We start from the raw sequence: 25,318 nt of genomic DNA on the forward strand, positions 1-25,318 counted from the left end.
GCAAGCTGAGGCATCTCTTCAGGCCCCCATACGCCCTTACTAAGCTCTTTCTCTGAGACCTCCCACATGCCGGGATGCACAGAGAGTACCAAGAAGGAAGCCAGCACCAGTCCTGCCAAGCTGAGGATTGGCAACAGGTGGGTTGAGCTCGCCCATTTCTTTCCCCGCAAACCCCGGTAAGATTCAAAGCCTGCCTAAGACTCAGGTCTTTGGGAACTGAGGGTCTCCTACTGTCGTTCTGGGCCTCAAAAATCCAAGCCACGCTTCTGGTATTCCTTGGAGACTTTAATTCTCCATCCAGTCCAAGAGATGTCCAAGAGATCGGGGCTCTCTAAACCGGAGGCGCTCAATTCCAAGATGCTTTCGCCAGTGGACTGTCCACGGAAAACCCAGTGTACCTCCTACCCGGCGGAGCAGGGCCACTGAAGCGCCCACTCCGCTTGCGGTCCCTAACCGTTCCCGCCCGACACGGGGTCCCGCCCGACTCGGGGTCCCGCCCCCGCGTGGCAGGCTACCGGCCGAGCAGCCCGGTCGCCGCGTTCTCCCGCGCACCGATGACTCATCCCCGCCCCAAGAGAAACGTGGGGATTCCACGCCCCGCCCCCGCGCGCTCGCGCGCCGCCCACGCCCCCGTCCGGCCATCAGTTGCCCTTTAGCCGGAGACCGGGCGTGTGTCGGCGTGGCTCCCCTGGGAAAGGTCAAAGGACTCCCGGCCACGTCCCCTACCGGGGCCGCCAGCTTCCGCCACCGCCCAGAAAGCGACCGCGCGCGGCGACCGGCCGGTCGAGTCGTCCAGCAGGAAACGGCCCCGGCGCTGGCAGCCGGGTCGGGCGGAGCTCGGCGGGCCGCCGGGTGGCTCTGCCAGTCCCAGCGCGCCGGGGCGGCCGCACACGTGTCTCAGCGTCACGTCCGCGCGCGCCCCCGGGGCTTGCGTCAGCTGCCGCTCCTGAAGCGGGTGGGCCGGGACTGTGCGCAGCCGAGCGCCGCGGGAGGAGGGCAGAGCGCACGGCCGCGAGCCCCGAGAGCGTCGGCCACTCCGGGCGCCCGCGGCGAGGATCAGCGCGGTCCTGTCCCCGCCCTCCCGGTGCCGGTCGGGTCCGCGCTCTCCCCCCAGCTCTCCGGACTGGGCGCCGTGGCGTTGCCCCGGAGTCCGCCACCCGCGGGGCGCGCACTGCCTTGATCCGGGCGGCCCCGCGGCAGGCAGACGCCCGCAGGTCCATGGTGGGCTCGGTGCGCGATGAGCCGCCCGTCCTCCACCGGCCCCAGCGCTAACAAACCTTGCAGCAAGCAGCCGCCGCCGCCTCAGACCTCGCACGCTCCGTCGCCAGCTGCGCCCCCGGCCGCCGCCACCATCTCGGCTGCGGGCCCCGGCTCGTCCGCGGTGCCCGCCGCGGCAGCGGTGATCTCAGGCCCCGGCGCCGGCGGCGGGGCCGGCCCGGTGTCCCCGCAGCACCACGAGCTGACCTCGCTCTTCGAGTGCCCGGTCTGCTTTGACTATGTCCTGCCCCCGATTCTGCAGTGCCAGGCCGGGCACCTGGTGTGTAACCAATGCCGCCAGAAGTTGAGCTGCTGCCCGACGTGCAGGGGCGCCCTAACGCCCAGTATCAGGAACCTGGCTATGGAGAAGGTGGCCTCGGCAGTTCTGTTTCCTTGTAAGGTAAGTCCAACGACCACCCGCAGATCTGCCAAGCGACCTTCCAGAGTTCCGGTGTCATTCTCATTCTCTCTCTCTCTCTCTCTCTCTCTCTCTCTCTCTCTCTCTCTCTCGTGTGTGTACACGTGTGTACCTTGCCCACCGTTTCCGTGCCCACCTGTCCTCTTTGGGAACAAGGGTTGATGTTTGCCAGTATAAATTGTCACTTGCTGACGGTTAGGAGCATCCCTGCTCTCCCAACCCAGAGCCGCCGCGTCCCCTGCGGGCGTGTGCTCTGTAGGGCTGGGCAGCGCTACGTAACTAAAACTTAAACTGGAAAGCTGGCGGTGGGGATTGTGGGGGTAGGAAACGGACGGTTTTCAGCAATACGCTTGGCAGGAACGGTCCTGAATTCCTCCTGGACTCAGCGCCTAAGATCTGCATGCCCTAGGGTTTACAGCTACAAAGACAGGGAGGTACCACCTGCTACAGGGGTACTGAGAAAATCCTGCAGCCACGCCTTCTCCTCGCGGCTTCCCAGGGCCGGGAAGGACTCAGAAGTTGGGGCTGTTGTGTGTTTGTTACTACGTGCGAGGAACTCGAGTCCACCAGGACCTAACGTGGACACCCAGGGCTTTATTAGTTTTTCTTCAGTGCCCCCGGTTTATTTAGAGAGTTCCCTGTGCTCTAGGGGGAAAAGCAAACCACGAGCAAAAGTCCACGCTCTCCCTACCCTGTCCCCACCGGTTTGTATTTGGGCCGTGTTTACACCCTCACAGCTAAGTCTACATTAGTTCTACATTAGTGCGTGTCTCTGAAAACTTTTTAAAATGCCCACAGAAAAAAAAAGTATGCCTTTTGGTCAAACAACCAGCTTTTCAAACTGATAACCTCATCTGTTTCGTGTTTGAAACTTGACGGCCTGTATTTTAAGTGCCTGATAGGATTGCCTGGTCGTACTGTAACATCATGTAGCCTACGCTGAACCCCGTAAAAAAAAAAAATCCTCACGGTTCCACTTGTAAACCTCTTTATAACTGAGACCTTTCAGGTGGAGTTACAGGTGGAAATAATGATAATACTGAGGGTTTTTTTAAATATGAAAGTAATTGTTCTACCTGAGGCTGTTTAAGCTCTCTTTCACATCTCCTCGCTGTTGATTAGTTTTTAGGGCAAAAGCTGTTTTAAATTAAAAATAGTTCACTGAAGGTTTTAATTTTAGGCTTGAGAGTCATGTCAGTAAAATGAGTGACTTAATTTGGTCCTCTGCCCAGCTACAAATCCAGTTAAAATAGCATATTCAAATAAGGGTTTGAATGAGGGTTTAGGCTATGGGGTCACCTTATTAAGTTGCTTGCTTTTAGCCCCAGCTCTGTAACTTCCTAACTCCCTAAGCTCAGGTGCTGTATCTCTGCAATCTGGATGAGGTATTTCCACTACTCTTCCCCCACCCCTTATTGAAAGTGGACTTTTTTTCCTCCTATGTTTCCCCTTCCTCTACTCCTCCCAGTTCTTCGCCACTTCCCCTTCCATCCAGACCCGCTCCCTTTCTTTCTCTGATTAAGAAACAAGCAAGCTTCTAAGGGATGATAATGAGAAGAAAGAAAAACCAGTTCATCGGAATTAGACAAAACAAACAGGGAAAAGAGCCCGAGAGAAGGGACAAGAATCGGAGACCCACTTGTTCGCCCACTCAGGAATCCCATACAAACACTAAATGAAAGCTTTAATATACACACGGGGGGGGGGGGGAGCACCCATTACAGACACCTACCGACCCAGTGCATGGTGCCTCAGTCTCTGTGAAGTTCTTGTGAGCTTCCCTTGTGGTGTTTCGAGGTTGTGTGTGCGTCCCTTCCATCCCCTGTGGGTCACTCAATATTTTTTTTTCTAGTTCCATCCATCTACCTGCAAATTTCGTTCTTTTTAATGACTATGTAGTACTCCATTGTGTAAATGCACTGTATTTTTTTTTTTTATCTATCCTTCTGTTGAGGGACATCTAGGTGGTTTCCATGTTCCCAACTATTATGATTAGAACAGCAATGAACATGGTTGACCAAGTGTTTCTGTAGTAGGAGGAAGCATCCTTTGGGTATATGCCCAAGAGTGGTATAGCTGGATCTTGAGGCAGTAGATCTGTTCCGGTCTTCCTGTGGAAACACCACCCCGGTTTCCATAGTGGCTGTACAAGGTTGCACTCCCACCAGCAATGGAGGAGTGTTCCCCTCATTTCAGATCCTCGACGGCATGAGCCGTCGCTTGTGATTTTTATACTAGCCATTCTGTCAGATAGAAGATGAACTCTTGAATTAGTTTTGATTTTCATTTCCCTATGACTAAGGATGTTGAACATTTCATTAAATGTTTTTTGGCCATTTGAGTTTAGTCTGTTGAGAATTCTCTGTTTAGTTCTGTACCCCACTTTTAAATTGGGTTGTTTTCTTTGATATCTAGTTTTTTTAGTTCTTTATATATTTTGGATATTAGTCATCTAATGGGTGTAGAGTTGGGAAAATCTTTCAATTCTGTAGGCTGCCATTTTTTCTGAATGACTGTGTCCATTGCCGTGGAGAAGCTTCTCAGTTTTCTCAGGTCCCATTTATCAATTGTTGATCTTAGTCCCTGTGCTAATGGTGTTCTGTCAGAAAGTCTTTTCCTGTGCCACTAAGTTCAAGGCTCATTCTCCAATTTCTCTTCTGTCAGGTTCAGTGCATCTGGTTTTATGTTGAGGCCTTTGATCCATTTGGAGTTGAGTTTTGTGCAGGATGGTAAGTGTGGGTCTTTTTTGCATCTTCTAGGTGCAGGTATCCAGTTTGACCAGCACCATTTTGTGAAGATGTTGTCTTCTTTCCAGTGTGTATTTCTGACTTCTTTATCAAAAATCAGATGTCCGTATGTGTGTGGATTTATGTCTGGGTCATCAGTTCAATTCTTTTGATAGACATGTCTGGTTTTCTGCCAATGGTGTTCTAGTTTTATTAGATAGCAATACAACTTGAAATTGGGAGTGATTACACCTCCATTATTGTTCAAGATTATTTGCGCTATCTTGGGGTTTTTTCTGTGTGTGAGGCTGTGCATTGTCATTTCCAGATCTGTGAAGAATTGTGTTGGCACTTTGATGGGGGCTGCACTGAATCTGGGAATTGTTTTTGGTAGGATGGCCATTTTATCAGTATTAAGTACTATCGTGGATCAGTTTGCTACTGACCAATGAGCATGGAAGATCTTGCCATCTTCTGGTATCTTCTTTAATTTCTTCCTTCAGTGCCTCAGACTTTATCATACAACTCTCTCACTTGCTTGGTTAGAGTTACCCCTATAATATAACATTTTATATTATTTGAGGTTCTTGTGAAGGGTGTTATTGGCTTGATTTTTTTTTTCTCAGTCTGTTTGTCATTTGTATATAGGAGGACTACTGATTTCTGTGAGTTAATTTTGTAACCGGGTATTTTGTTGAAACTCTTTATCAGCTCTAGGAGTTCCAGGTGGAAATTTTTGAATCACTTATGTATGCTATATCATATGCAAATAAAGATTCCTTGGCTTCTTCCTTATGCTTCCCTGGCTTTCCTTGGTGTCTGTTATATTCCCCTTTTATTTCTGCTTTTGTTAATTTGGATATTTTCTCTCTTCCTTTTAGTTAATTTGGTTAGGGCTTGTACTCTTACTAACTTTTCTCAAAGACCCAACTCTTTGTTTCATTGATTTATATTGTTCTCTTTGTTTCTATTTTATTTATTTCAGCCCTCAGTTTGATTATTTCCTGCCAACAACTCCTCTTGGGTGCCTTTGCCTCTTTTGTTCTAGAACTCTCAGGTGTGAGGTTAAGTTGCTAGTATGAGATCTCTCCAATTTTTTTTAGTATGGGCACTTAGTGTTATGGACTTTCTTCCTGGAACTGCTTTCGCTGTATCCTGTAAGTCTGAGCGTAAATCCATTTTAATCACTTCTAGAAAGTTGAATATCTTTCTGAATTTCTGTCTTGACCAATTTTTTGTTCAGATGTAAGCTGTTCAGTTTCCAGGAGTCTGTCTATGTACTGTCTGTTGTTTCTGTTTTCGCTGATACCCTGCTTTAACCTGTGGTGCTTAGGTAAGATGCAAGGTGTTGTTTGCATTTTCTTGTATCTGTTGAGGCTTGCTTTGTGTCCAAGTATGTTGTCAGTTTTGGAGAAAATGTCATGTTATGTGTTTACCTTAATTGTTCTCGTATTAATAAAAAACTTGAGAGTCAGAAGTTGAGATTTAAAAACCTCTTTAAAAACGAAAGAGCGGCATTCCTAGATTGAAAAAGATTCCAAACCTCCCCAAGCCCCCTTTCATCTTTTCCTGTGCCTGTCTGACTTCCTCAGTCCTCCAGCATGTCTATGGCTAATCTGGCCAGCCAGTCACTGACTCTGCCTTCTGATTCAAGGTTTAACTTTTTTAAAAGTCCTGGAGTGTCAATGTGAATGACTATCCCACAAGATTTCCCTATTTTTGTCTAAATAAAAGGAGAGGTTTTTACCTCTTAACATAATAAAATTATATACAATGAGAAGTTATCAAGTATTGGCTAAATAAAATGGAAAGTTTTAAGCTTAACAGAGTAAAACTGTGTACGATAAGAACAGTAATCAAGTAATAATCATACTCACAATGTCCAGTCAATTTGCGTTCAGCAAACTCAGAGAAAATCCTCCATTATCTATCTGATCTCGATGAGTCCAAAGTTTTGTACCACATTCACTTTCCATCCTAACCTGTATTACCAACCTAAAACTATCTCTTTAGACCTCAAAACATTTTCCTAGATAAACCACTAAGCTTTTATGTCTCAATCTTACATACTTTACACCTCTTTTGTGAGTTTCTTTTCTGAATTTGATAACAAGGAAAACTATAACTATCTAGTCTTCAATACCATCAGAGTGCCAAGAAAAAAAACTCCATATGGAGGTTCTTCAATGCCCCTCATTCTTTTTAAAGTAAATTTGTGCCACCAGGAACAGACGTGCCTCACTGTCGTAAAAATCTTATGTTATTAAAGCATCTTAGATATCATATTCTGTAGATCTCGGAAGTATTTGAAGATCATCTATGTAAAATATATCTGTTTGACCTTGGAAACATATCTAACATGGTCACAAATTTGATTGTTAGGTGATTAACTACTAGCCTGTATTTCTTAATTATCCTGAATAGTTTGTAATAATAGCTTGCAATGACTATGAATTTACATTATATTGTTAAATGAGCTGCATAAATGCAATTCCTTAAACAAGAGTAGAAGCATTTATAAAGTATAACAAAAATAATCTTAAATTTGTGTCATGTGCAAAAATCCATACCAGTGTAAAATATTTAAAACTAGTAGTTGCCTTTTCATTAGAAGTAGATTTAATAATCTACCCTTTTATCCTGTCATTCCTATTTCCCCCCTTTTACATTTCAGAATGAGATCCTTGAATCTAATTTCCTTTGCTTAGTTTCCTCCTTGACCATAAGGACTTGCAGTTAACCCCCCAAACAGTGAGATGACAAACATCCACCAGATGACCAGAAACCACCCACCACACCTCTTAGGAATATGGGAGTCCTGTTCTTAAAATTACTCCCTGTTATCTGGGGGTGATAATATCTTTAGGGGACCCTGTGAAAATTGAGATAATTTCAAGTCTTGGGAGAGCTAGCTGTTGTCCAATCTCAGTGTGATGGGAACATACAGGGCTTATCTGAAGTCCTGGCTGGAGTAGTCTGAGGCTGAACCATCTTAGCTAACTGCCTTGAAATTGTCCTGAGCAGTTCATATTCCAAAGCTGATCTTTGGGTGGTGTTTGTCAGCTTAGGGGCGTTACCACAATCCAGATGGAATCATCATTTGTGGGGCCCCATCATCCTTTTGGGGACTTCAAAGGTCACTGTTAGGAATAGCCATAGTTCTGCAGAAAACTTAAATCATTTTAAATGTCTCATGCTGCAGATCTTGGAGGGGTTAAAGGACCACAGTCTATGAAATATAACTGGGATACACAAACTTAATTCCTAGTTAACTGCTTCAGACTCAACCCCAAAATCTCATATAGAAGACTAGATGAAGCCTATTTCTAGAATTAGTACTCTGAATGACCATTAATATCAAGACAGAAAGTTTAAACATATATATATATATACGAATCTTAAAAATTTTGAGATAATATTCTCTACCTTAAGAAAAGTTTTAGAGTCAAAATAAAACTAAAGGATTATGAGATTAGTAATAATAGACTAGACCCTTAATTTTCTTATTTTTCTGCCCCATACCAGGTGCCTCTTCTGACATGAGACAGATATTTTAGATTTTTCTTTAACAAGCATACTTGGGTTTAGAGAAGGGAGAGCCATGCTCCAACTCCAAAGCTAGCTTTAATTTTTAAATGAATTGAGACTGCAAAAATACCATTTGCCTACATGTCTATAGAGAACAGCAAAAGCAAACATTTGGGAACATTTATAAAAATTTATCCTGTTGGAAATGTTCTATTCCATTAAGCCAATTTACTTTTTTTCTGGGGACACTTTCTCTGGATGATTCGTCCTTTTTCTTCAGATAGCCCATTTTTGCCATGGTCTTCAGATTCTCTAGTTGGACAATTTTATTCTCCTGGAAAGACATAAGCAAAATCCTGCCCCAACCTAACTTTGGGGAGTTTCCTCTTTTGGCAGATTATAGCTGATCAAATGAAAAACATTTGTTAGTTTTATATGTTAGTCTAGATTGAATGGCCATGCTGTTTGATGACCCTATCACGTTTTCTAATCAAGAGATTTCTACTGTTCAGATCTAATCTTTATCAATCTTGATGGAATCCACAGTTTTTCTTCTCCCGTGGAAACAGAAGTAAAACCTCTTCTCCAACATAACGCATACTCTGGTTTCCATTCGGAGGTCAGTCAGTACATCTTTAAGGTATACAGGCTGATTTAACTCAGTAATTTTTTCTACTATCCAATGTCTCTACTCAGTTGTCATTCTTTTCTCATTAGCATTAAAAATTGAGGTTAATTAAACATTGTGTAATCTATGGGGGTCTTTATTATCCCTTTCTGTTACTAGGCTTCTCTTTTCAAGTGCGACTGGATATTTCTATAATTGCTTTCCCTGTAGAATTGAGTGGTATACCTTGAAATATGCTTTATGCTGTAATATGCAAAAAACCTGTTTCATTTTACAAGAGACATATGCTGGAGCATTGTCAGCCTTAATTTGTACAGGTATACCCATAATGACAATAAATGTGTGATCACATTTATTTTCAGAACTCAAAGCAGTTTCCCATAGAAAACCTGAATAGCTATCCATGGTGTGGTGCACATACTTTAATTTTCCAAACTCTGTAAAATGGAACCCATATACTTGCCAAATGTAATTTCTTTGGGTACCCTTTGGGTTTCTTCCTGAAGGTAGTGTGATTTGGTTATACAAAGAACAAGTAGGACATTTCCTCATAATTTCCTTGGCTTGTTACCAAGTGATAGAAAAATTTTTCTTCAAACCTTTGCTGTTAACATGGGGTTTCTTATGAAATTCTGAGGCTCCTAGCACATTTCCTATCAATAGGTAATCAATTTCATCATTACCTTGTGCTAGAAGGCCTGATAGACCTGTATTGGGATTGGACATATGTTATATATAAGGAATTATTTCTATGTATGCTTATTTCTTGTAATTGAATTAATAACAACATTAATTTTGAATCATCTGGAATAAGTTCAGTGGTTTCAATATGTACAACAATGCTTTCTGCATCTGAGAGTCAGTAATTATATTAAGAGGCTCTGGAAAATCTAATAATACCATAAGAATAGCATATAATTTTGACTTTTGGACAGAATTATAAGGACTTTGAGAATCTCTGTGAGTTTGAGATCAGCCTGGCCTTCAGAGTGAGTTCTCGGATAGCCATGGCTGATACACAGAGAAACCCTGTCTTGGAAGACGGAAAAAAGGAACTTTTGGGGGAGGGGGAAGAATGGGAGGAAAGGAGAGAAGGGAAACTGGTTAGGATATAAAATTAATAATAAATAAATGAGTCAACACTCTGTGTGGGGTGAATCCTAAATGTAAATGGTTTCCATTATGTTCTGTATTTCAAATAAAAGTAAGAATGCTTTTGAAGCTAAAAAATATAAAAATAAAAATATAAGGGCTTTGAGCCACTTATTTTTCCTGACATAACCTGCCTTTCCTGATTTACTTGCATCAGTATAGAATGTAAGGGCTCCAGAAATCGGTGTTCCTCATACAATGTGAGGAAGGGTCCCATTTGTTCTTTTTTATATTTTTTAAATTTATTTATTTATTAAAAATTTCCACCTCCTCTCCTCCTCCCATTTCCCTTCCACTCCCCCCTACTTCCCCTCCCCCTCCCTCTCCAGTCCTAAGAGAAGTCAGAGTGCCCTGCCCTGTGGGAAGTCCAAGCCCCCCCCTTTCCATCCAGGTCTAGGAAGGTGAGCATCCAAACAGACTAGGCTCCCAAAAAGCCAGTAGATGCAGTAGAATCAAAACCCGGTGCCATTATCATTGGCTTCTCAGTCCGCCCTCATTGTCAGCCACATTCAGAGAGTCCGGTCTGATCACATGCTTGTTCAGTCCCAGTCCAGCTGACCTTGGTGAGCTCCCATTAGATCAGTCACACCTCGTGGTCTTGACTTCCTTGCTCATGTTCTCCCTCCTTCTGTTCTTCATCTGGACCTTGGGAGCTCAGTCCAGTGCTCCAAAGTGGGTCTCTGTCTCTATCTCCATTTATCGCCGGATGAATGTTCCATGGTGTTATGCAAGATATTCATCAGTGTGGCTATGGGATAAGGCCAGTTCAGGCACCCTCTCCTCTGCTGCCCAAGGACCTAGCTGGGGACATCTCCTTGGACACCTGGGAACCCCTCTAGAGCCAAGTCTCTTGTCAACCCTAAAATGCCTCCCTTAATTAAGGTATCTTCCCTGCTCCCATATCCACCCTTCCTCCATCTCAACTATCTCATTCCCCCAAGCGCTCCCCAATCCTCAACCACTTTGGAAATCAGTGTGATGGTTTCTCAGGAAACTGGGAGTCAACCTACCTCAGGACTCAGCAATTCCACTCTCGGAAATATACCCAAGAGATGTCCAATCATAATACAAAAGCATTTGTTCAACTATATTCATAGCAGCACTATTTGTAATTGCCAGAACCTGGAAACAACCTAGGAGCACCTCAATAGAAGAATGGATAAAGAAGGTATGGCACATAAACACACTAGAGTTCTACTCAGCAGTAAAAAAACAATGACATCTTGAATTATACATGCAAATGGATGGAAATAGATAACACTTTACTGAGTGAGATAACCCAGACCCAAAAAGATGAATATGGTATGTACTCACTCATAAGAGGATTCTAGCCATAAACAAAGGACATTGAGCCTATAACTTGTGATCCTAGAGAAGCTAAATAAGAAGGTGAACCCAAAGGAAAACATATATTTATCCTCCTGGATATTGGAAGTAGACAAGATCACCGGGCAAAAGTTGGGAGCATAGGGGTGGGGGTGTGTTAGGGGGAAGGGAAGATGGGGAGAGAGAAGGGAGAAGGGGAGGATTGGGGAGAGCTTGGGGGAATGGGATGGCTGAGACCATTTGTTCTTTTTATAAATTGAAGTCCCGTGCTTTTGAGGTATTTGTTGCTAATTACACGAAATTACTGCAAGATCTTTGCCAGTGTTCATTTTCTGCCCATAATGAGGCAATTTCTGCATTAGTGAACGGTGCCACATTTCAAAAGGGGGAAACGTTGCCGAATATTTGCTTTACACTATGTGAAGATATGTCACTGTGATTGGTTTAATAGAGGACCGAATGGCCAATATCTAGGCAGGAGAGAATAGGCGGAACTTCGGGCAAAGAGAGGAATTTCGGGTGAATCTAGGTGCATGAGAGATGCCAGCTAGACACTGAATAAGTTGGACATATGGTACAGAGGAGAAGTAACCGAGCAATGTGGTAGAACATAGATTAATAAAAACAGGCTAAGTTATAAGCGCTAGTTGGGGAAAAAGCCTAAGGTAGACCAAGCTTTAATAATTAATGAGTCATCTCTGTGTAATTATTGATGAGCTGGTGACCCAAAGAAAAGTCCAGCTACGGCCATGAGGTGCTGACAGGAAGATATTTTGTTGTGTTTGGTGGAATGGTTTGTGATGTGAGGTCCATTTGGTTTACAATGTCAATTTGCTCTAGCATCTCTCTGTTTAGTCTTTGTCTGGATGACCTGTCCATTGGTGAGAGTTGGTTATTTATGTCACACTTTATCGGTGTGTGAGGTCAATATGTGGTTTAAGCTGCACTAGTGTTTCTTTTGCAAATTTGGATGTTCTGTGTTTCGTGCATGGATGTTAAGAACTGCAATGTCCTCTCAGTGACTTTTTCCTTCGCTGAGTATGCAGTGTCTTTCCCTATCTCTTCTGATTAGTTTTGGTTTGCAGTCTATTTTGTCAGATATTAGAATGATTACACCAGCTTGCTTCTTAGGTCTACTTGCTTGGAATATCTTTTTCTATCCCTTTACCCTGAGGTGATGTCTATCCTTGATGTTGAAATGTGTTTCTTGGATGCAGCAGAAGGATGGATCCTGGTTTTGCATTCATTCTGTTAGGGGTCTTTTTATGGGAGCATTTAGAACATCGGTGATGACAGAGATCAATGAGTGGTATTTGTTGGTTCCTGTTATTTTGTTGTTGTTGTTGGTGGTGGTGGTGGTGGTGATGGTGGTGTATGTGTGTGCTACCTCTCGATTTCCTTGTGTGAGATTATTTATTCCATGTATTCTCTTTAATTAACCTCTTTAGGTTAAAATTTTCCTTCTAGCACCTTCTTTAGGGCTGTATTTTGTAGTTAGATAATGCTTAAGTTCAGTTTTATCATGGAATGTGTTATTTTTCTCCATCTGTAGTGATTGAAAGTTTTGCCGAGTATAGTAGTCTGGGCTGACATCTGTGGTCTCTCAGTCTGTAGAACATCCGTCCAGGCACTTCTGGCTTTCAGAGTCTCCACTGAGAAGTCAAGTGATATTCTAACAGGTCTGTTTTTATAGTTACTTGGTGTTTTTCCCTCACAACTTTTAATATTCTTTCTTGATTCTATAGGTTTAGTTTTTGGATTATTATGTGCCACAGGACGTTTTTTCTGATCCAGTCTATTTCATGTTCTGTATGCTTCTTGTACTTTAGGTTAGAGAAATTTTCTTCTGTGATTTTGTTGAAAATATTTGCTGTGACCTTGACCTGGGTTTCTTCTTCCTCTATTCCTATTATTCTTAGATTTGGTCTTTTCATCGTTCCCCAGATTTCTTGGATGTTTTGTATTAGTAACTTTTTAGATTTAACGTTTTCTTTGATTAATGTATGTATTTCTTCTATCGTATCTTCAATGCCAAAGATTCTCTCTTCCATCTCTTATATTCTGTTAATGAGGCTAAACTTTTCCTTTCCAAATTTCCCACAGTTTGGATTTTTCTCTATTGATTCTGTTTCCACTTTGGGTTTTGAACTGTTTTATTCATTTCTTTTCACTGTTGTGTTTTTCTGGATTTTTTTAAAGGATTTATTCATTTCCTCTCTAAGGACCTCTATCATCTTCATAAAGGCTGTTGTAAGGTGGTCTTCTTGTGCTTCAGCTATGTGGGAATGCTTAGGACCCGCTCTGGTAGAGTCGCTGGACTCTGGTGGAGACGTACTGTCCTGACTCTTGTTGGTTGTGTTCGACACTAGTGTCTAATCACCTGGGTTTAGGGTGATTGTAATTGTAGGTGCTGATACCTGGTGTTGTCTTTGCTGGGTGGCTGTCTTGTTCGTTGTTTCCTGTTGCCCTCTCTGAATTTTAAGAGACTGTGGTGGCAGCGCATTACCTGGTAGGGAATGCTTCTGGGGTCTGGATAGGTGTGGGCACTGGGCTTCCAGGGTAGGTATTGGGAGCTGACCCTTCGGAATGGGAAAGGGCTGGAGGTGGTTGAGAGTCCTTGAGCGGGAAGAAAGGAGGATGTTTTCCAGCACCTGCTTAGTCCTCAAGTGTAGGGACATTGAGTGAGCAGAGGCCATCACAGAAGGCCTGCTACAGACCTGAGGATGAGCCTAGGGGATCGGGCTTCGCGGAATGGAGGGGGAGATGTGAAGGTTTGCAGTGTCCTCACCTGCTTTCCCTGTCATAGTGGCCTCGTGGTCCCAGTATGCGCCTGTAAGTGTCGAGGACGGGCATAAAGCAGTAAGTTGGCAATAGGGAAATCTGGAGGAGCACGTCTGTGTGGTCCCCTGGAGATGGGTACAGGGTGGGGGTGCAGCAGGTGGGTTAATACAGAGCTAGGGGTGAGGATGGGGGTTGGATTTGGGGACTAGGCGGAATAGGTGAAGATCTGCAGTTAGCCGACTTGCTTCCCTGGCCAGAGCGGCTTTTCATAGCTTTCTTGAGTGATGAAGAAGGCTGCTGCTGTGTGACGGGGGAAGCAGATGATGGCTGGTAGAGTGGTGATTGGCATTGAGATCCCCTCCCGATTCCTGCAGAGCCGTCTTCCTCCTTTACTTTCTCCAAACTTTCAGTGGCTGTGGAAGAAATAGCTCTACTTGATAGTCAGCATTTAGTAGTGCTGCTGGTGTGTAGCGTTTTACTTTGGTTCCCATAGAAACATGTATTCTTTCCTACTATCTGAGCAGGCTTGTGAAGTCATCCTTGAACTTTTGCAGTACCAGTGTGTGCGAGTGTTTTTCTCATTCTGTTCTGTATGAATGCAGCTGGGCCAAGCCATCATATAGACCAGGAACCAAGCTTACCATAGGTGGTAGTTACTTTTTTATGTGCACATGTGTGAGGTTTATAAAACTGGAATGTGCATCCCATGCATTTGGTTAAGTAGTAATCCAAACTGTCGAGCAGGGCAGCTCAGCCACTTGGTATGGATAAGCCAAGTTTGGATGTGTACTTACTGCAGCAACCAAAACTAGTCTTGGAGGGGAGAAACATTAAGGAAAAGGGCCTGTGTGAGACAAGATGGGTCTGTGTCCCCAGCTTTTATTTTAACCTGCAGTTTGAGACTCCTGAAATTCCTGAGCACTGCCACACACTGCCCCCTGCTCTTCTTTCTATAAGCCAGCTCATGCAAAAATAGTGTTCAGTATTAAGTGCCCAGAAGAGTCAAGAGTTGCTGGATTCTCTCCATTTTCTTAGAGTGGGCAGTGAGGTAGGGAAGCCTTGAGTTTCTCCTCTGTAAATGAAGAGCCAGGCTGCCCGACTAAGGAAGTCGGGTTTCATTCCATGAAGAGTGGGGAGGCTGTGTGGAATGCACTGCATTCCCGCTCTGTACAAACTCATTTGCAGGAGGCGACGTTTATTAGTTCTCCTAGACGACGAGTCTCGGGTTGTAGATGGTTAAGTGTGTCACATGGTCAGGCACACATCTTTGCTGTGCTCCTTAGTATGCGGGGATTTTGAATCTGAATTTTTATTCCAGGCTTCCAGGTTGTAATTCAAGGCTACCACAGGTACTAAAGCCATCTGGTTGGAGGAGTTCAGATGATGCTGTCCCAACATCGCTTTGGACTGTCCGATTAAAAAGAATGGGTGTGTTGCCAAATAACTACCTTACGTAAAGTGTGAAACCAGATAATTAAATATTAAAGTGTTACCACACTGCTAATATAGACTACATGACTTAAGTCAGATCTTCCTTTCTAAGGATTTTTATCAAGATATGCTTACTTTGGTGTTTTCAGTCCATTTCTCGTCTACAGTCTGTTCTATGTCTCAGTGGAAAGTGGGTGTAGGGAACAAGGTGAAGGTTGCCATGCCAACTGCGCAGTCTATCTCACCACTTAGTGGTACATTTTTTAACGTGTTGTTATGTGTTGTGTGTATTCACATATGTGTGGGGCACACTGTGGAAGTCAGGACAGCTTGTGGGAGTCAGTTCTCTCCTTCCATCTCCTGGGTCAGTCTTGGCCAGGGATCAGACTCGGGTCCTTGGCTTTGTGGCAGGTGCCCTTACTTGCTGAGTACTGTCCTCACCATCTCGCTGGTCCCTCGGCGGTGCTTTGTGTTGTCCAGGGATTTCTGTCCACAGCTGTAGGAGATACTGACCTTCTCTAGTCTACTTACATTGTTGTCGTACACATTTTCTATTCTCATACATCTTCTTTGAAAGTTCCTGTCATATAGACCGCCTGTCATCACAGCCAGATAAGTCTTGCCTGTGGTTAGATTGCTTTTTAAAAAAATAAATAATGTCAGACAGCGTAGTTGACCCTTGAAAGGAGTGGCCCTGGTCGTCCCTGTGGTGCTCCCCGGGTCTAGGAGGCAAGGAAGAAAGGTGTCTGACGCACACAGCCTGGGGCTGGGGAAGCCGCTAGAGCATTGGCTCTCAACTCCAATGCCACGATCCTTTAATACAGTTCCTCATGCTGTGGTGACCCCCAACTATAAGTTTATTTTCCTTCTTCTTCATAACTGTAATTTTGCTACTGTTATGATTAGGAGTGCAAATATCTGTGTTATCCCGTGGTCTCAGGTGACCTCAAAGGGGTCGCCCCACAGGTTGAGAACCACTGTTCTAGACATACAAATTCTGGGGAGCTCAGGCCCCTCCAAAGAGGGCTGCCCTAGACTGAGCTGGATCACCTGAGCCCAGCTGGACTCTACATCACAAAAACAAACCAGAAGGCAACCTTTCCTCTTGTCCAAGAGCTGGGAATGTGGACACAGTCATGCCAGGCATTCATAGGAGAAAAAGACAAACTAGAAACTGGACTTTGATGTCATATCTCAACCCCTAACCCCTCTCTCTTTGTCTCAACTTTGGCCAAACGCAAACTTAGAGCCAGCTCTGACAGGCCAAACAATCCGTACCTACAGGCCACACTCCTGCTTAGGGATAGCCTTTGACTGGAGCCGAACTCTTACTTCATCCCTGCATACCTGATCTGGAACTCTGACAGGCCTCACAGGGATTTTAACCTTTATTTTCTAAGGGGTGTTCATTCTGATCCCCATGGGCCATGAATGTTGTCCTAGCGATTAGATAGCTGACTTTGTACAAGGCAAGTTATTGTTTGCACCTGTGGGTCTTTAGGAGCAGGTCTGGGGCTGATGATTACCTAGTGATTTTTCCTGCCCTAAAGGTCTGGACTCTGGTCAGTAGTCATGGTGTAAAGCACTAAGAAGGCAGAGGGGTTCTCAGAAGTCCTGGCTGTGGTCTAGCCAGTACCCTCCCTGAGCCAGGTAGTTCCTCTGTTAAAACGAACAGAGGGACTTCCTCCATGATGGGTGCCTTAAGAATGGATTAGAAAGCCACAGAGGACCCTTCATCACCATGGGAAGTGGAGCCAGGTGCTTTTGTGCTGGAACAGGGAAACCCATTAGCAAAAATACTTTCAAAGATTTCTTCTTAATCTCAAGAATTCTCCCATGACAGTTGTTTTCTTTGGAAGCTGTCTCTCCACTCTTTATGACTGCCTCAAATTGACCGGGTTGGCCCAGAGACTTAGAATAGTACACAAAGAATCACGGCTTAAACCCATTCCTCCACGGTTCAGGACTTTAAAGAATAAGGTTGACAGTACAGCTCTTATATATCGAATAGAACTGGAGGCTAGACTCTCACATAGCAGTGCTAAGGTTTAATGTTCATTCTAATGAAATTGACCAAAGAATGTCAATTGGTCACCACAGTCCAGAGCTGGAGTAAACTGTCATTAAAATTGGTCCTTCCTACAGCCAGACTAATATGGCAAATCTGGCCCATAAAGTGCCAACCAGAGATTAATTGTAGTCTCTCACTGTTCCTTACAGATCTTTCTTATAAGCCCCTTACAAAGTATTGCGTTTGTGTGATTGTATGAAGGCCAAGCTAAGTAGCACTTCCTATTCGAACAGATATGGCCTCCACCTGAGTGCCAGCTTCCACCACCACCAAGTACCACCTGGGAGATGTGATTATCCATGGGGTACTAGAACCAGGATCCACTCTGAACATCCAGAAAAGAAAACTGAAGATGTTTTTCTGGTTAAATGCGTCTTCATACTTCAGCTACCTCCAAGGTTTTATTGGTGTTCCTGGAAATTATCTAGTGGTGCTCGATTAGCTTCGCACCGGTCACCCACCTGTCTCTGCTAGTTCCTGATAACTAGCCAACCCTCCTCCACTTCCGGTCTGGTAAAGATTTTATGTCGTGACTTTTTGGACTGTGTGGCATCTATGGGATGAGAAATCACCACAGAGATAGGCTGGACAGCGTTCCTGTGGTGAAGATGTGGGCTTGTGCATTGTTTTAAAGCTGAGCAGAGCTGGGTGGTAGTAGGCACACCTTTAATCCCAGCACTCTGGGAGGCAGAGACAGGCAGATCTCTGTGAGTTCAAGACCAGCCTGGTCTACATAGAGCTAGTTCCAGGACAGGCTCCAAAGCTACAGAGAAACCCTGTCTCAAAAAACAAAACAAAGCAAAACAAAACAAAAACAAGAAACAAACAAACCAAAAACTTAGAATATGGTGGCGCCTTTGATCCCTCCCACTGCTAGGCTCCCTGGCTCTGGTAGTCCTAACAGCAGGCCCCAGTTAACACCTGGTTTGCATCTTCACTCCCTGCCCACCGTGGCTGGCTGCTCGCTTCCCTAAGTCCAGAGGCTTATTTGTAAAACAGCTCAGTGCTGGGGTTGGTGGTAATGATTCATACAAAGTGCCTCACACTGCCTTGGCGCTAAATAAATGCACAGTTAGACGCTCAGAGGAAGCAAATGATGAGTAGCGTTGCTTCAGGCAGACATAAACTGGAAAAGGAAAAAAGAATGGCTCTTAATTCCACCCATGACGTCTCTCACTGGGCTTCTCTCCCCGACTCCTGATGGTGTGAGCCATCTTAGGGTCTCCTAGAGCCCGGTGATGTTCTGACATTGGTTCATTGGCGTTTAGGATCTGACTTTTTTCATTCTTCCCCTTGTTGTAATCTAATTTTCTGTCCTTCCTTCCCTCCTTTTCTCCCTTCCTTTTTTTAATTGAGGAAGGCAAGACATTGTTATGTAGCCCAGGCTGATCTCAAAACTGATCTTGCCTCAGTCTCCTGAGGTGGTGGGCATGTGCCATTATCTTTTGAAGCCTGGTTTAGTTAGGCATCACTTTTAAGTCTATATGTTTTATTTTATATGTCTTATTTTACACATTTCAAGTTATTTTTACTTTACATTTTTATTCAGAGGGAAACACGGTGATCATCCTTTCTGAATGTACAACTGAACAGAAAGTGATATAAAATCAAAGTGCCCTATAATTCCCCTCTGTAATAACCATGACTCCGTTCTGTAGGTTCCTTGCAAACAGACCCATAATACAGTGGTTCCTCTCACTCACACTTTCCCCACCAAGAAGCATGAGAAGCACCATTTTTCCTGCTGGTTTTGGCTTTTCACACTGTGGCTGCTTTTTTCTATGCTGATAAACATTCTTTGAGGTCATGTTCTATGCTGATTGCACTGCCCTCCCATAAAGGCACCAGAACTATTCCCTTAGCTTCCTGTTAGTAGCCATTTTTAATTTCATTTTCTTGCTGTGATTTTATTTTAATTACTACTAACCTGAATCCTTGGGCAGAATTTGACCATTTCCTAAGGATACTGTTTCTAGGGATTCTGTAGTACATCGGCAGGGAACAGGTCCTTGTTGGTAAAGTCAAACTGGTTTAGACCCTGAAACTTACTCGTAGCTCCATTCCTTCCCATGTTGACCTTGATGGCCAATGCTGCTAATGATTCAGTGCTCCCTAAAGTCAACTCAGGCCTCCGCTGGTTGCCGCTGCTCATGGCCCACCTAATTTTAACCCCCTCACTCTTGTAGACATCCTTCTACAGCTCCAGGCCTCCTCCTTTCAGTGACCCACCAGTCTGCCTCACCTGCCACTGTCCCCATTCGCCTTCCTGGAGCCCAGTAATAGAGACAGCTAAGCCAGCAGAGCCGCATTGCACTGAGAAGAGCAGACAGGAGTCCCTAGGGCTGTGGGCTGCCGTTTTCTCCTGAAGAAGGGGTGGAAGGTCATCTGTGGACCTCAGTGAGGCTTCCTTCCTTTAGGTGCCCTGCACGTTGTCACTGTTGTCCTCCCAGCCTCTTTGTGAAGGAGATGGGACACAGTCAGCGTGCCCCATAAGAGAAGAACGCTCCTCGATGTCGGTTTGAACAAAGCAGGCTTCAGTCTGAAGCAGTCATTCTTCTCTTACAGCCCCTGTCTCTTTTGTCCTCTCCTCCACTTGGCTAAGAAGCCACGGTCCCCTTCCCACTGCAGACTCAAAGCACTGGCTTTGGGAGGGCTGGCTGTGATCACAGAGGGGCCCTCTTCCCAGGGTTGCCAGATGTAATTCAGAATGCCTAGTTAGATTTGAACTTCAGTTAAGCAGCATATAATCTTGGAAGGAAGTATAAGTACATAAAACAACAAGAAGAAAAACCTGCCTGAAGATACACTGAGTGCCTTGTATTTTATTTGTTAATCTAACAACCCTACCAATCTTCTGGTGAATCTGATTGATTTTGACGATAAAAGGTTAATAAGGGAGATGCACCGTTTAGGGCTTGTTGGTGTTGTCAATACAGTTGTGCAGGTGGGGACCTGGCATTGGAGAGAGAACAGGGAAAGGGTTGGCCAGGTGCTAGGAGCCTGGCAGAAAGCCTTTGCTCCGGTACTGTGTCCAGTGCTTTTGTTTGCACTGAAAGGACCTCACAAAACTGGTTTCTGGTGACTGTGCACTTGTCTACTAACTCTGGCTGTGGACAAATGAGAAACATGTGGTCAAAAATCAACTTTTGCTCAATGTTTCTAAGATTAAAAATAAACTACTGCTAGCCCAAAGAGTCCTTGCAAGGTCCTCTCTCCTTCACAGAATGCTCTCAGATCTCAGGAATAGCAATTCCCCAAAGTCTTCCACCAACACACCGTTTAGTAAGAAAGCTGTCTATTGTGTGCAGTCTGTTTTGTCTTAGGAATAAAGGATAGATTTGTGAACCCAGGATTTTAACTAGAATGGCCTTCCTCTAAACAAAGTTTGTCAAGTTAACAGTATATTAGTCTCACCAGTGTTTGGTGACACTGTTTGACAGTCTAAGGCTCAGTAATAGTATCTTAGTATCTTCTCACTTATTATCTGGGGGTTACAGGAAAATATGCCAGGGTGCTTAGAGGAGGATCTGAGCTGATACAGGCTGGGCAGCTTTACTTTGTTCCACTGTTCAGGGGTTCTCCTTAAGAGTACACGCTCTCTTGTGGTTAAGCACACAAACAGGCTCTAGCGCTGGCCTCTAAACACAGGTGCTCCACCAGTGGCTGTCAATCCAGAGAGGCGTATGGTGGTCAAAGCAGAGCGGACCTGTTTGTTTCTGCTCTGTGGGACATTTCAGGAGAGTTACAAGGGCCACACTAATTGTTTATATAAATAAAATAATGTGAAACATCTTTACCAACAGTGAGAGGAGAACCCTAGAATTTTGATATTTAAAAGTATGAACATTTTCCCTACATGATCCAAAACTACCGGATCCTCTTTTAATACTAAAATCTAAAGTGAGATTCCCAGCTGAAGTAAAATCAGCGTGGTGTGAGACTGTACATCATCTGCAGATAAGCTTCGTGTTTACTCATCTATCAGTACCAGCTAGACAAGGGCAGGTAATAGAACCAGTAAATCAGAACTTAAACAAAATTATCAGGCCTATAAAAAAATTGGGAAAATAATCTATGATCACTTGGTGATATTTGGAAATCAGATAAACATTTTAATCATAAAGTTAGTTTGAATTGCTAGAAGGCTGTGTTTTTGTTTTTAAGAGCTAAATTTTTTTAAATGACTTATTTTTATTTTATGTGCATTGGTGTTTTGCCTCCGTGTTTGTCTTTGTAAGGGTGCCAGATCCCCTGAAACTGGAGTTACAGACACTGTAAGCTGCCATGTGGGTGGGTCCTCTGGAAGAGCAGCCAGTACTCTTAACCACTGAGTCATCTCTCCAGCCCCCAAAATTCCGTTTTTAAAAACTGGTTATTTTGAGGCTGGACATGTAGTTCATGAGTGTATCACTTGCCTCATCTGCATAAGACCCTCGGTCTTGTTCCCAGTACCGATTACTTTGGTAAACTAGGTATTGCCATGCTGAGTTTAGCATACTATTGTAGCTTCATCCCAAATCCCCAGCTGAACAAGTGAAGTGTTGAGAAGACAGACAGCAGCTAGTTCATCCCCTGGTTACCTACAGACCGTGCACGGTAAATTGCACCTCCCTCCTGTTAGACTCGCACACTGTACTCCATTTCTAGAACCCTGTAAGAAAATGGGGAATTGGGCCGATTCCATCCTGGAACTCACATTTTAGCTGGGGTCTTAGAGTGGAATGGACCTGTTTATGTGGTGGATAATGTGACGTGGCCACAAGTAGCAGAGCAGGCCTCAGAGCAGCAGTCCAGACTGCCAGCCTGGGTGGGGTCAGCAGGTGATGTGGACACTCTGTCTTCTGTGAGGACCAAGTGGGATCAGCAGGTGATGTGGACACTCTAGCTTCTGTGAGGCCCAGAAACATGTTGGTTTTTATAAGAGTTTGTTCTTCATTGTAAAACTTTGTTGCTTCACTAGAAATGAGTCCCACAGAACCTTGGGGAAAAAAAGTGAGTAACTTTGGTTCATTTTTATGTAGATGTTTTATGCAGAAGTGTGTTTACTCCCAGGAAAACACTAGGAGAAAGCTCAGTTCATTCAACCAACTCCTCATAAGAACCCTTAATCCCTTAAAATGTAAACATGCCAACCTCTCTCCTGGATTCCTTCATACAGTTTAATTTGGATGTAATCTAAAGCACCGACAACAGTTACAATATTGTGTAAAACAAAACAACGGCCTCTATCCAGATTCTCTAGACCCTTCTTGCCATGTGTGTTTTCAGCTCAGATCTATATTGTTAACCATTTGAATGCTAGCTGCAGGCTGACCCCTTGTGCTCCTCTCCAAAGCCAGGGCGTCTTCATGTCGTCAGGAAATACGACTCAGCATAGACACGTGCTCTCTAATCTGCAGTCCCGTGCTGAGCTGAGTGCAGTGGCTGTCCTAGAAATGCCCTCTGCAGCATTGAGGGTGGGTTCCCAGGCCAGAGCTACAAATTGTAGTTAACTATCAGTGTGCATTTTATGGCCATTAGAGCTTATTTAGATTGGAACAAGCGTTGTTTGCTCGTACTTGCTCAGGAAAAGGTCATTCTTAGATTTGATTCACATCCAACAGCAGAATATTGGCTGTTTTATTTTTGTTATTTATTTTTGAGACATTCTCATTTGAGACACTGGCAGGGATCCTGCTAACGAGCCTGAGCTGTTTCCTTGGAGGTAAGCAGATGGAGGCAGGGCATTTACCTCACAGTGCCCCAGAGGGACCAACTTCTGCCACAGAGCTCCTGGCACCTCAGTTGTAGTGGAGACTGATTGTTGGTGTTCGGTGTGTAATTCTGGAATTTCACAGAATCAAGTTTAATGAAACAGACTACATGACTTGGTCCAAACCTCCTACAGCACACACAACCTTCACTAGCATTCTGGATGAGAACATATTTAGCTTATAACCTCATTTTCTAAACAATTAATGTTGCTGTTTATTAGGTAAATAAATGTCATATTCGTATGCTGTAGTGTCTCATACATACTTGTATATGAACTAGTTTTATATTTGTATATGAAAGGGTTTCTGTGTCAAATGGGAAACCCTGCTTAAATTCCACCTTAAATACAGCCTTCAAACCTCTCACCAGGAAAGAATGGGAGCTATTTACTGCTTTCTGCAAAGACTTAAGCAGGGAGCAGCAGGGTGCATAGCCTTTCAGTGCAGAACACGTTTGCACAAGACCGTTGCGTGGCAGCACCTGACAGGCCGCTACACAGACAGTCCTCGGGTGATGTCCACATTTGATTCTCCTTCTCTTCCTCCCCAAGTTCTTTAGCGTTGAGTTGGTCCTCTCCTACCTCCCTTATTTTTCTGTGTGCCTTTCTTTCTTTCCTCCTCCTTCAGAGAGAGTTACTAAAAAATAACCCCACCCTTTGGGGGAAACGAACACACCTTTCCCAAAGGAGAAGCCTCATTTATAGCTGCGGGTGTGTCCCAGGACACACAGGCCTCTCTGTGGAGGAGCCCAGGGACTCTGCCCAGCTGCACTTGTGTACAGGAAGAAACCAGGCCTGTGACTGGACAGCCCTCTCTCTCACCACAAATGTCAGAGAGAGAACCATTTGCTTCACATGGCCCTAGATCACTGAGCCTGTGTTAAATAAGTAGATATATGGCACAGATGAGCCAGACAGTAGGGTGACTTGACGTACATAGGTACCACACACACACACACACACACACACACACACACAAAAAAGATTGAATGGTTCTTTCTTGGAGGTAATCTTTAATTCAGTTACCATAGAAATGGCTTCTGTGGTCCTGAACTACTACAAGAGTGAAATGGGAATAGATTGGTCTTGAAGTTCAGCTGGTTTAGAAGAAACAGTAAAAAACCAAAGGCTTTAAAAACGTCTCTAGAGCAGAATCTTTTCAGAAGGTTGTTGTCCACACTAGGGCAAAGAAATGCCTCTTCTTTTTTTTTTTTTTTTTTTTTTGCGACTTGGAGGTTACTTTGAAGAAGAGTTACATGTGTGACGACCAGGTAAGTAGTAGAACACGCACAGATTCCTACCTGAGCAGGGCAGGTTCCCAAGCTACACTGCTGATAGACATGCTTGTCGTGGATGTTGGCTGGAGGTGGGTGGCCTGGGGCTTCGGGGAGAGGCCAGGAACACGCTGTCCTGGATACTGTCCTATTGCCAGGCTTTGCTTTATTCCTGGGCTTCATCCTGGGCAGCTAAGGTCAGCAGCCCATCCTAAGACATCTTTCCATCCAAATGCTAAGCCAGGCACGGAGAGGTTCTTGCTATTTGTGCTGTGTTTATTTGTGTTTTTAAAACTATGACTGAAGTGCCTCACCAGCTGTCCACAGGAGACCATCAGGAGACTCTCTGTCCTGCCCACACCCCATATTTAAAACTGTTCATGAGACTTCTTACTATTTAAAAAGCTGAGAACACAGTGTAAATAAAAAAAGGATAAATCTCCATTGTGTAAATGTCCCACATTTTCTTTACCCATTCTTCTGTTGAGGGGCATCTAGGTTGTTTCCAGGTTCTGGCTATTACAAATAATGCTGCTGTGAACATAGTTGAACACATGTCCTTGTGGTATAATTGAGCATCCTTTGGGTATATACCCAATAGCAGTATTGCTGGGTCTTGAGATAGGTTGTTTCCTAATTTTCTGAGAAATCACCATACTGATTTCCAAAGCAGCTGTACCAGTTTGCTCTCCCACCAGCAATGCAGAAGTGTTCTCCTTACCCCACATCCTCTCCAGCATAAATTGTCATCAGTGTTTTTGATCTTGGCCATTCTTACAGGTGTAAGAGGGAATCTCAGGGTTGTTTTCATTTGAATTTCTTTGATGGCTAAGGACATTGAGCATTTCCTTAAGTATCTTTCAGCCTTTTGAGATTTCTCTGTTGAGAGTTCTTTGTTTAGGTGTACTCCCTTTTTTGGATTATTTGTTCTTTTGATGTCAAGTTTCTTGAGTTCCTTATATATTTTGGAGATC

General features: G+C 44.2%; 1 protein-coding gene across 1 annotated transcript in view; it reads left to right on the forward strand.

Moving 5' to 3' along the window:
* Nucleotides 1–993: 993 nt before the first annotated feature.
* Siah2 (siah E3 ubiquitin protein ligase 2) overlaps nt 994–25,318 on the forward strand; it is a 28,897-nt gene continuing 4,572 nt past the window's right edge. Inside the window, exon 1 of the mRNA XM_085676493.2 lies at nt 994–1,657. Within this exon, the coding sequence (XP_085532619.1) occupies nt 1,238–1,657 (420 nt within the window). The 5' untranslated portion in view covers nt 994–1,237. The remainder of the gene's footprint in view (nt 1,658–25,318) is intronic.

This window comes from Myodes glareolus, chromosome 20 (genome assembly GCF_982192425.1).
Source record: "Myodes glareolus chromosome 20, mMyoGla1.1, whole genome shotgun sequence".
Taxonomy (NCBI): Eukaryota; Metazoa; Chordata; class Mammalia; order Rodentia; family Cricetidae; genus Myodes; species Myodes glareolus.